The sequence below is a fragment of the Labeo rohita genome, unplaced genomic scaffold (genome assembly GCF_022985175.1).
Source record: "Labeo rohita strain BAU-BD-2019 unplaced genomic scaffold, IGBB_LRoh.1.0 scaffold_552, whole genome shotgun sequence".
NCBI lineage: Eukaryota > Metazoa > Chordata > Actinopteri > Cypriniformes > Cyprinidae > Labeo > Labeo rohita.
Genome location: NW_026129475.1, coordinates 39,017 through 51,960, shown reverse-complemented (window position 1 = coordinate 51,960; position 12,944 = coordinate 39,017). Strand labels below are relative to the sequence as shown.

General features: G+C 37.8%; 1 protein-coding gene across 1 annotated transcript; it reads right to left on the bottom strand.

Annotated features, from left to right (window-relative positions):
- Positions 1 to 11,092: 11,092 nt before the first annotated feature.
- Positions 11,093 to 12,251, bottom strand: LOC127161114 (uncharacterized; the record flags this gene model as incomplete). The annotated part of the gene is made up of 3 exons (XM_051103771.1): positions 11,093 to 11,328; positions 11,419 to 11,700; positions 12,077 to 12,251. Coding segments are annotated over 3 exons (624 nt in total), but the record flags the coding sequence as incomplete, so codon positions are not given.
- Positions 12,252 to 12,944: the final 693 nt, after the last annotated feature.

Genomic DNA, 12,944 nt, shown 5'->3' with positions numbered 1-12,944 from the left:
CTGTTTTCTATACTGTCAGAGGTGTTTGGGCTCCCAAGAGCGACCCCCTAGTGTCGTACACTACTCGACACAACTCGGAGTGTACGACAGATGGGGAACGGCGAAACTGTCACTGTACCAGCTCACAGCAGTCTGGGCCGTATTAGGCTAGCGAAAGTTTTGTAAAGAAATGAAAACAAGTCGCACCACAACAATTTCTCGCACTCGCACAAATGCTTCCAAATATATTTTGAGGTCGAGCAGATTAAATTTGCTTTAACCACGCATGTGGCAATGCATTGTTTTGTTTTGCTTACAGCCATGTAAACATGTAAACGAACTTGTGTACATGTAAATGAACGGTGCTTACACTATTCGTACTTTTTGCAACATGACAACATTTTTGTAATTTATAATCTGTATAGGGACGGTGCATGTCGTAACGTTAGGAGCTAGCGACAACGTATGATGACGTATGACAGTGTAGTAGTGGTGTCCCATTTCTTAGGGGAACATTTTTAACTCTTCCCCTTCCCACTTTGTTTCAAGGGGCAAGGGGAAGTGGCGAGGGGTAGGCAAAGGGGTAGAAAATAGAATTGGGATTGGGCCTTAATATGGCTTAATGTATTAAGGTGCTGGTCATATAATTAGAATGTCTTCAAAAAGTTGATTTATTTCACTAATTCCATTCAAGAAGTGAAACTTGTATAATGTATACATTCATTCCACACAGACTGATATATTTCAAGTGTTTATTTCTTTTAATTTTGATGATTATAACTGACAACTAATGAAAGCCCCAAATTCAGCATCTCAGAAAATTAGAATATTGTGAAAAGGTTCAGTATTGAAGACACCTGGTGCCACACTCTAATCAGCTAATTAACTCAAAACACCTGCAAAGGCCTTTAAATGGTCTCTAAGTGTAGTTCTGTAGGCTACACAATCATGGGGAAGACTGCTGATTTGACAGTTGTCCAAAAGACGACCATTGACACCTTGCACAAGGAGGGCAAGACACAAAAGGTCATTGCAAAAGAGGCTGGCTGTTCACAGAGCTCAGTGTCCAAGCACATTAATAGAGAGGCGAAGGGAAGGAAAAGATGTGGCAGAAAAAAAGTGTACAAGCAATAGGGATAGAGAGAATTGTGAAACAAAACCCATTCAAAAATGTGGGGGAGATTCACAAAGAGAGGACTGCAGCTGGAGTCAGTGCTTCAAGAACCACTACGCACAGACGTATGCAAGACATGGGTTTCAGCTGTCGCATTCCTTGTGTCAAGCCACTCTTGAACAACAGACAGCGTCAGAAGCGTCTCTCCTGGGCTAAAGACAAAAAGGACAGGACTGCTGCTGAGTGGTCCAAAGTTATGTTCTCTGATGAAAGTAAATTTTGCATTTCCTTTGGAAATCAAGGTCCCAGAGTCTGGAGGAAGAGAGGAGAGGCACAGAATCCACGTTGCTTGAGGTCCAGTGTAAAGTTTCCACAGTCAGTGATGGTTTGGGGTGCCATGTCATCTGCTGGTGTTGGTCCACTGTGTTTTCTGAGGTCCAAGGTCAATGCAGCTGTATACCAGGACATTTTAGAGCACTTCATGCTTCCTGCTGCTAACCAACTTTATGGAGATGCAGATTTCATTTTCCAACAGGACTTGGCACCTGCACACAGTGCCAAAGCTACCAGTACCTGGTTTAAGGACCATGGTATCCCTGTTCTTAATTGGCCAGCAAACTCGCCTGACCTTAACCCCATAGAAAATCTATGGGGTATTGTGAAGAGGAAGATGCGATTATGCCAGACCCAACAATGCAGAAGAGCTGAAGCCCACTATCAGATCAACCTGGGCTCTCATAACACCTGAGCAGTGCCACAGACTGATCGGCACTGCTCAGGTGTTATAAGATCAAATTAGACACACAGCGTCTTGTCTCCATTGGCATTGTGTGGATTGCAAGTGACGTTGCAGGTAGCAGAGTGTGCAAGTGGGGACTGTGACTGATATTGTATTTTAGTTTCTTTTTTCTTGTCTTCACCACCTGCTGAGAGATTCACTTAAAATAAATAAATAAATAAAATAACATAAAAAAATAATAAAAGTACTGCACTGACGTCACTTGCAGAAGTGCAGATGTGTAAGAGTGCAAGTATGAAAATGCAAGTGCATGTCTGCTGCCAGACCCTTCTCGACAGCGTGCTTCCGTAACCGTGCACGTGATTGTGTAGGAGAACGTGCTTAGTTTAACAACAGCTCAGCTGGTTGCATAGTGTAGTTAAGTTTCACTTCCTTGATGAATGATATTTCCTATAATAATAGTGTGCTAAATCATTATGTGCCTCTCAGTATATATTGTCTGTACTTAACAGTATTTACTACATTTTACTTTTTTTTTTTTTTCATTTTTTTGTGGTGCTGTTTTTTTCCTTTCTTTCTTTTCTTCTTTTTTTACTTCTTTCTATGTTGCAACACTTGTTTGTTTCAGTCTATTTTCAATCATTGTCTCAAAGGAAAATCATGGCTTTCCCCCTTTACCTGTCAATCAACCGCACACGCAATAGTAAACACACTGTTAGCAGCAAGAGACGTTTGTCCACTCAACAGTAACCACTTTCATTTGGGTCATTCTGCATTTACACTCAGACCACAGCAGGTTTCAGTTTGACTCAGAAACAGAGCTAAAAGCATATAGTGGAAACAAGATGCTTCTTGCATGAGACAAGCTTTTTTGTGTGTGTTTGTTTACTGTCTTTTATGTCACATTAAAGTGGTTTTAAGGGGATGTCAACCATGTTAGCAGGAAAAGAAACATTTTTTTCCACACTAAATCCACAAGCTCAGACATTGAGACATTTCTTTTTTCTTTTTTTTGTGGTTTGGTCTTTTTTCGGTTTTTCATTTTGCTTCTCACTTTTTTACTTAGAAATCCAGTCATCATGATAAATCATTAAGATAAAAGTACTCACTGAATGATATCTGTTTTCTGATCTAATTGCAATGTCTGCAGACCGTCATGGTTCTTGTGGTATTTTCAGCATCTTCTGTTCATTGTCATTACAGGCCCAAGGGAACAACATTAGCAGTATTAACAAAATCTCTCCTTAATTTCCAAACCTCACGAAAGAAGCTGAATGGAGAACACTTGAAGAACTGACTTGACTTGTTTATAAAATTTACAAAATTGTCTGATATATTGAAGAACTGCAGAGATTTCAGCAAACATGTGCGCTTTACACCATAAACATGAGGTAGTGTTGGGTCTGCTTGTATAGCTTCACAGTGTCGCAAGTGTGTCTCTTTAGTGCGAAAAATAACATTCGACTCATCTTCACAGAACACAGTTTGATAATCTTCCCTTTCAGTAAGGCAAAACCTACAGCTATGCCGAGCTCGAAAAGATTCAACAAATCCAAAAAGGCAGTGCAAACCAAGATTATTTTCTGTTATTTGGACAATACTGCCACGCACAAAACTAGAGGGTCCTTCTATTCCTGTGGACTACAGAACTTTTATGTCATTGACAATAGGTTCTAAAATTGAATCAAATCCATATGTTTTTATGTCTTGGGAATGAAAAAGTGCACATCAGTGTATGTTGGCTAAAGACGAATTAAATTGTGGTGGGAAATTTCTTAACGTAAAATATATACCTCCCAATTTGTGGATGCCTTTTTTTGACCCTAATGGATTGGCACATTCAAAATCATCGTAAAACATTTGAATCTGAAGTGCATTTTTTTTCAGTGGAAAACGGGGTGGCTCTTTATGTATAGTCCATCTTCAATATCACAGTAAATACCATCTTTATTAGGTACACCTGACTTAAAGTGCCCCTATTATGCCATTTTAAAGGTTGCTAATATTGTTTTAATAGACTCCCAAAACAGGTTTACATGTATGCAAGGTCAAAAAACATTTTAGTTTTCTCCAAAAATAGATTTAATTTTACCCCATTTCTAAATGATTCATAAACGACTCGTGCGAAGCAGTTCGAAGAATCAGTCTCTCTAAACCCCTCCTTTCCGTGAGCCCTCACTGCTGTGATTGGTCAGATGGCACAGTCCTTTATGATTAGTCTATCGCGTACAGCGTGTCGGAGAACGAAACGCCCATTGCCATAACTGACTGACAGCCCTGGATACTTGTCAATACATAGAAAAGATGGCATCGATTTTACCATAACAATTCCAGCCAGAGTCTGACGATGAAACGGCTGAAGTAGCTGATCGACAAGTTAGCACGGGCTACCATGGAAAGTGCTCGCAATTTGCTTTTATAACTGAACCGGGCACACCTCTATGTTGTAAACTTCAACATTGTATAATGCATTAAACGTCTTTTACACCGAGCGCGGAAAGCGTTGCGCTGGCCGCTGGGTTCAGTGCAGCCCTTCAGAGCGCAGCGACAAAAGTTAATTTGAACAACTCATTTGAACTTTGTCCGCGGTGTGCGCGCTCCGCTGCGCGTCCGCTTTGGTCGAGACTGAAACAAGCCGTCCTCGCAGGGCGGAAGTCATTAAAACGAATGGGTTTCATAGCACAGCGCTTTCCGCATTCGGTGTGAAAGCCTCTTCGTGCGCCATTCTTTATCATTACTCCAACTAATGAGACAGACAAACAGTCAAGCTGCATCAATCACAAATTGTCAGACTACAGTGGGTCCACAGCTGAACAACAGAACTACACAAGCGTGATTTAGCCGGTTAGCATGACATGTGCAGGGTTGTTACACAACATAACATACACAACTACGTATTTTGAATGATCGTTAGAAAATACAATCTTTGTAGATTCATCATCTTTTGGAAGTGAATATAAAACAGTTTTACTCACAGTGTAGGATACAGCGTCTTCCGTATAATGTACATGTAAATTTCCATGTGAGGTAAACCAATTAAGTGAGGTAATTTATGGGTGGGCAAGTTGTTCGCGATGTAGAACCTGGGTGGACATTATGCAAATCTGTTACTTCGTGACGTGTGGCCGTAACAGACAAAGATTTGAATTCCTGACGACTCGTTTAAGCAAATGTGAGTCGACTCTTTTTTTTGATAGACAATAACTTTATGTATCGTGCACTGTCGGCTTCACAACTTTGCAGATAGTTTATGTTCACATACAGCTACATGACACACTGCATGAAAGATCATATTTGAAAACGCATAATAAGGGCACTTTAAACCTGAATGAGGTCTTTGGGTGCATTAAAATGCTCTGTAAAGTTTGAAGAATTGGGACATAGGCAAATTTGTCAGTCACTGGAACTTGCTCATATAATCCAGTAGACTTGTTTTTTCTATTGTCAAATCTGACACCAAGTACTTTCTGAACAGGCTGGACAATTCCCCATTTCCTTGAAAAATATGAGTTTCGTTTAGACATGGAATTAAGTGAGGTAAAAGGGTTCTCAACTGTCTCAAATGACTGTTCAACTTCACTTTTAATGTCTGTGTTCTGTGAGGATAAGCAACGAAGAGCTGTCTCTTTTACTTGGTCCTGGATGTCCTGAACTACTTCTTCCATAGACGTAACAAATGTATTAATAGTAGTCTGACTTACACCTGCAGCTTGCAGTTGTGCTATTGCTGATGCACACATATCCGTGGTGTTTTTACTGGATATTGGCAGGGAACTGACATTTGAAGATTTAGCCACATCAATACTACTAGATTGCCCAACAACTGCTTCATGAACAGCACTATCTTGAACATGTAATGGAACTTCATTACTTGCTTCATGAACTCTATTTAAATGTTTGCGGAACCCAGAATATGTTCCAAATTCTAAACAGCATCCTGCCTGTCCACATTTTAGAGCTGATGGTGGAATTAGGTGAAGTAAAAGAAGAATCGAAGCAAGACTGCTACCCCATCCTAAGAGACATGGTTATTTTAGGGGGAAAAAAACAATCAGTAAGGTACATAATTATGTTATTAACTTGTTAAAAACCAGCTTACCGTCTTCATTTGATTCAGTGTCCACAGCTGATTCTGCACAGTGAATCAGGTCCTGAAGTTCTTGGGAGGAGTTAAGCCCCTTGCTCTGCTGTATGACTTTCTGCATAAATGTAGTTGGCCACCTCTCTAAAAACTTAGCTGCTGTCTTTTCACCAAAAAGACAAGCAAAATCCAGCTCAATCTGTAAAACCCACCAAAGCAGAAAAAAAAGCAACTAAGTGCAAATTTATTATCTTTACAATGAATAATAAATATAACAATATATCCTCTATTGTCCTTATTTCACAGAAAAATAATCTAAATCACATTAAAAACTCAAATGTTCTTACCAGGCCTTTGATATCCAAATAACGTGGAAATTCAGTTAGCACATCAGTGCATCTGCTTGGGTCATGAATCATCTTGCGACGATACTGAAATGTCTCCCTCATCTTGACCTTTACTGTCACCTCCTCTGAAGTATGCTTCATAAGAAAAACAGCTTCCCTATACTGTTCTTTGGTCAGGATAACTTCTGTGCTGGATGAAGCTTCTCTCTGCGCAGATGGGCCACCACTGAAAGACTGGGGGACACATCTACGGGTCTCTGATGGTGCGCTGTTCCTCTGAATGTTCTTAATTTTCCATGACAAGTACCCTTGTTCACTTTGAGGGTCATAATAATGTTCCTTGAAAAAAAATGTTTAAAGTAAAACAAGACATCCATCTACCACATAATTATTTAACTAATTTAATTAATTTACTTACATATCCAAGCTTTGCATATGGATCCCTAAGATATAGAAACAGGGCAATGATTCCTTGAGCATACAATTCTCTTACTTGTTTGGGTGGAGATGAGCTGTAATATTATAGAGAAGCAATCAAATATGAATTGAAATTTAAATAATTAAATATTATTAACTTTTAAAATTCACTTTTCCCAACAGTTAACACATTACAGTTTATAAAATTGCATTAACAAGATGAGAATTTGAGTGTCACAGGCGTTTGCTACAGAAGAACAAATGTCACATTAAATTTTGTCCTGACGCCTTTGTAAAAGTGCTCATTCACCAAAAAATCAGTTTTGTATTTTTCCACACCTGGAAGATCTTTATAAATTTTTGATTGCATCCAAGAGCTTTCTAAACCCCTATAAACAGAAACGCGACTACAACTTTAAAGACCCGTGTCTTGCATGACCCATGTAATGTAGTATAACCATTGTGATAATATTCCATGTGGCTATAGTGGTTCAACCTAAACTTCATGAAACTTTAAATCCTTAGTGTGTGTAAAAACAGACTATTAATATTGTTATTTTTTGCACACAAACTACTTTTCTTGCTCTATAAGAACCACTACAGTCACAAGGACTATTTCAAAGACGTTTTACCAACATTCTTGGCCTTGAAGTGGCAGCTGTTTTTCTGTCTATGAGGGGGACTTTATCACAGATATGTTCATTTGTTTTCTGAACATGAGAAAGATCTTACTCTGTGGAATGACACAGGGTTAAGTAATTAATGAAAGAATTATCATTTTCACTGAATTAACCTTTTAATGACCTTAATGATCTTTTAAAAATCATGTCCTTTAACTAATTTTGCTTTGGGCTAGGAAATCATGACCACTGGAATAAAGAATACTTAAAATACAAATTACCTGTGCTTTTCAGTCATATCTGCAGCAAGAATATTGACCATCTTTCTCCTGTTGCTGTCAGATAAGCATTTGGTTTTGTTGTACTCTCTGATGATTCCATCCCCACCAGGTTTAGTCTGCAGAATGTTTTTGACCATCTGCAAAGTTACAAAGCACAATAAACAGCACAATAAACAACCCATGTCAGAAAACATTCTGTGAACATGATTGTGTAGTCACATTGTGATTCTGCACCTGGATCAAATCTCCAACACATGAATTTGGTAAACTCGACTTAACTTTTGCACTTTAGTTTCATGCATTAACACAAAAGACACAGTGTGATATTTTCAGAAAACAAGGCACTTTCTTCAAAATGTTAATTTCATCAAAACATAATAAAAAAAAAAAAATAAATAAGTGACTAAATTCTAAATTCTTACTGAATAACATCCAAGGCACAGACACACACTCACAATTCCTGCTTCACCTTCAGCTCTCCTCTTTCTTGTAGGGCTGTCATCACTTAGAAGAACGGTGTCATCAGATTCATTGCTTGAAATCTTAATAGAGCTTTCTTCACTTGGCACTGGAAGAACATGGGTCAATTCTGTTGACAAAGAATTAACAAAACCTAAAATTAGTCTTAGTCTTGTTAATTTGAGCTAAGTTTCCCGAAGTTTAGTTGTTCCCTACAATTTAATTTTGAAAAAGTTCTGGAGCATGATTGAGCTGTCTTGGCTGAAAATAAATCTTAAAATATATCAGTGTCATTATTTTACATTTACATTCAGTCATTTAGCAACTGTCAAATGAGAACAACAGAAGCAATAACATCAACAGAAGTGCTTTAGTGGTTTAAGTCCAACAAACTTGTCTCGCCTGTCCCAGCGCAAGTACATGAAGCTAAGTGTTTTTTTTTTTTTTTCGGAAAATGTACATGCCTTATGTTTTTAAGGCATGTTTGTAAAAATATTTCAATGTCTTATTCAACTATGACCTTTGCAGGTAAAATAAACAAATTAATAAACAATGAATGACAAACTGTCAAACCCTGGTACCGCTAACAAACTTTTCATTTTTTAAATTTACAAAATTAAATACCTGTTTGTGATCGCAATGTTATCTGAATTGTGTTTCCTAAAAAACATGTTTACACGTGGCTGTGAATGTGTGCGTGGGTGTGATCTTAGACCCGGACGCGGTGGTGAAAAGTTGTATATTAAGTCACACTTAACAAGTGGATTGCATGCGCCTGTCAACAATGATCGACAAGATATGAGGCTGGTTGAAAAAAACGGCCCTTTACGATTTCTGGCCTGTCATTCGGTGCATCTCGAGCTATTTAATTCCCTGTCAAGTCATGCCATTAGCATTAGCCCTTGTGCTAATCCCATCAAGTGGCTTTGGTCCAGCGCTCAAGCAAAAGACACTAGACGCGCGTGCTTAATAAACAAATAATGGAAAAGCAGTGCAGCTCAACCTTTATACAAATTAATTTACAAAATAAACTTAAAATTTTACTTCCCAATCACAGTCAACATGCAAATACATTTTAATTAAGTTTAATTAAGCCTTAACGCGTGATGTTTTGATGCTCCCCGGACGTTTGCAAAGCACAAACAACGCGACATGTCACTTGCCTATGCTCAGCTACGTACATTTTGACGATATACATTACCATTTGAAGAATCTGGCAATAGTATCTGGAAAACACCCAAATTCGGTTGCTTCAGAACGTCCTCAAAGACATCCTCGTCTATTTCAGTGCCAGACTCATCGTAAAGCCTGGCCTCGGGCCTTCTAGAGACACTGATGCCGAACTTCACAAAGACTGTAAACGAACCGAAATAAGATTTAATGTAGTGGCAAATGCCACCGACGTTGTCAGCTTAATACATATTTATTATATAATTACAAATGCAATTACCTTCATCCAGATAATCGGAAAGTTTCAAATCGCTGTGAGAAACTTTCACATACTTCTGTTCATTTCTGAACTTAACTTTGACAAGCATCTTCACTCCTAACAAAGTATTTAGTGAGTACTTAAAAATATATGTTTTTAATTTAAGTATAGAAAGAGAAAGACCTCACCTTGCAGCTGGCATGTGGATAAAATGGCGTTTTCGTCTTCACGATGGGTAAGAGGGGAGGGGCAAAGATAATTTGATAATTACCCCCTGGGGTCCTGAACTCTGAATGTCTGATTCATCAGTGATTCACTGACATTGACATCAACACCCAGGCCCACCAGAGCAGTGAGAACCAGTTAGCATGCTGATTTTGGGAGTCTGGGTTGTAAAAAGATCAATAATTCTGTGAATTGCAGGGGAATTTATGGAACTTTTATAGCCTACTTTATTAATTGTTTTTAATCATTCTCTCAAAGAAAAATAATGAATTTGCATGTGAACATCAATCAACCAGATACACACTCTAATTAACACATTGTTAGCAACAAAAAACCTTTGTCCACTCAAGAGAAACCACATTCATTTGGGTCAGTGTGCTACTAAACTGACCTGAATTCAACTTTGACAAAGATAATGAGCAACTTAAGACTCAAGACTCCCACTGTGAATGGATTAGAAAGCCTTCAATTTTCTGACAAATGGAAAAAGGATTGCTGAGGATACATGGCGATGAGGTGTTAAAATGTATGGAAAGAGTCTTAAAAAAGGTCTTATTAAATTTATCTCCATTCTTTATATACCCTGGAGTAACAGCTCACTACCAGTTACAAAAGACACTGTAACAGTCAGTTACAGGCAATTTTAGTCACATTTTTCATCAATTAATTTCTTAAATTATCCTTTGATATTTTAATTTAACGTGTGATTCCCGTTTATATCATTGTAACCACTGGCCATGAGCTTTGGGGCTCTCACTGAGCATATTTATTTATATAGCATAGTTTATTTTATTTGAGAACAACTACAAACTGTTTATTTTATAAAGTTTAGTTTTTGAAATGTAAGTCAATAACAATATGCTGAAGCCAGAGCCAATGGGGAAAGTCTTTGCGTGATGAGACCCCGCCCCATTTTGGAGGTTCTGCCCACTTTTGGAGTCCCCGCCCCATTTTGGAGATCTCCAGTCTGCAGTTTTATATACTTGGATCTATGGGATGATGCTGGACCAAGAAGTCCTGTTCATGGCCCCAGGACTTAAAGGATCTGCTGCTAATGTCTTGTGGCCAGATACCACAGGACATGTTCAGAGGTTTTTTGCAGTATATGCCTAGACACACCAGACCTGTTCTGGCTGTTCGAGGAAAACCTAACCAAAATTAGGCAGGTGGATTTAATATTGTGGCTGATCAGTGTAAATACAGGTCTATCTTTATAACCTTGTAGCTCTGTCCTATAGCTAACAAAAGACGCTAAAGCATACATTACAGAGAGTGGATTTCAATGTTTTATTTTGTGCATTTGTATTATATAGCATTTATTTATCATATTCTTAGCCTTATGGGTGTCATATTTGCATTAAAATACTTAATCCACCATTACCATATGATAAGGATGATTATTTCTGTCTCAAACAATAGTTTCTTTACTTAGAAAACAAACAAACAAACAAAAAACATTAACATTCTTGTTTACAATATTCTTCGGCATCTTAAGATGATGTTTGTTTTCTTCTCTCCTGTTCTGGATTTAATGTCATAAACCAGAACAACAATGGCAGCCACAGCAGCCACGCCCATCAGAGCAGTGACGACTAATCGGATCACAACTTCAACAGTATGGCAACCATTGACAGTATCTGAGGAAAGAAATAAATTCTCAGTAACTATCACTAAAAAAATTAATAAATACATAAATAACATAACATATAACATAACTCCAGGCCTACCTGAACTCAGCCAGTTGAGATCATTAATGTCCAGGTGTTGAGTTTGGTTGCTGATGGGATTCTTCAGCACACAACTATAGTTATTTTTATCCTGATATTTCACCTCCAGAGGTAAAAAGAGACTACTGCTAAGATTGGATGCACTGATGCTGGACAATAAACTGTTTCCTTTGTACCAGGAGAGAGTCACATGACTCACATTTACCACTGAACATAGCAATGAACATTTTGATAAAGGATTTTGTATACAGTAACTAGAGATGACAGGAATGGGCAGCAGAGCTGGAAAACCCAAAACAAAGAATGACAGTAAGTAAAAGTGAAGCTTTTTTGGGGGATTTAACATGCTGAATCAGAGTGCAGAATTTTGTCAGTCAGTAAGTGTGTGTACTATCATTCACAAAGAGCAGTGCTGATACAGTCTTTATGTTTACTTGTATCCTAACATTTTTTAACATATGAATTACAGTAAGAGACCATAAAAAAACATTTGTTTTCAGAGACTAATATAAAGTTTATTATTATTATTATTTTATGGATAAATGAGTACTAGGAATTAACATGAGTATAAAAAGAAATGACTCTATAAAATAGGTTAAACAACAACAACAACAACAACAACAATAACAAAAAAAAAAAAAAAAAAAAATCTACTCACCATAAACAGTAATACTGTAAATCTCGGTTGGCACCTTATTTCCGACCTTGATACTTAGTTCATATACTCCACTGTGTTCATGCATGATGTTTGTGATGGTAAGAGATCCAGTGTGATTATCTAGGTGGAGTCTATCTATGAATTTCCAGTCATCACTATAATATGTAGAGAATATACCGTTCACTCCCTTGATTCTAGCGATGCGAATATTTCCAGACCTCCACTCTATGCTGTCATATCCCTCTATGTCAGTATTAGATTCAAGAGTGACAGAATCTCCAACCATTACTGATACTGTTTTCACTTCATTTGTCTCAGCAACAAATACACCTGAAGAACAATATGAAATAATAATAATAATAATAATAATAAAAAACAACAACAAAAATTGCATCAATACAATAACGTTCAATAACGTTGTTAACATTACATTACAATTAGGTGTCATGAATTAACAAATCTGACTAAAACATCATACGTGTGATTGTGGTGACGTCATAAAACGTAGCCTACTTACCAGCTAGATGAAAAAAACACAAACAGAACAAAACAAACGCTTGGATCATTTTCTTCAAACGTTATTTGAGATAAATCGCATAGTCTGCAGACGATTTCGACAGAACGTGTCTTTAATTCTGCTTAACAATCAAAATAGTATCTGTGGATAATTTGAGGTTTAAAGTCAAACAGAGAAACCCTTCCTGTCGACGCCCCTCCGTAAATGTGTTCGAGAACGCGCTCAGTTTACGCGTTCAGTTTTGCGTACGAGAACGCGCTCGGTTTAACAGCTTAGCTGGTGTGATAAATAACGTTGTCTGCAATCAATCTGTGGTTTTCAAGATATTCAACAGAATGACGCTCTTGACCG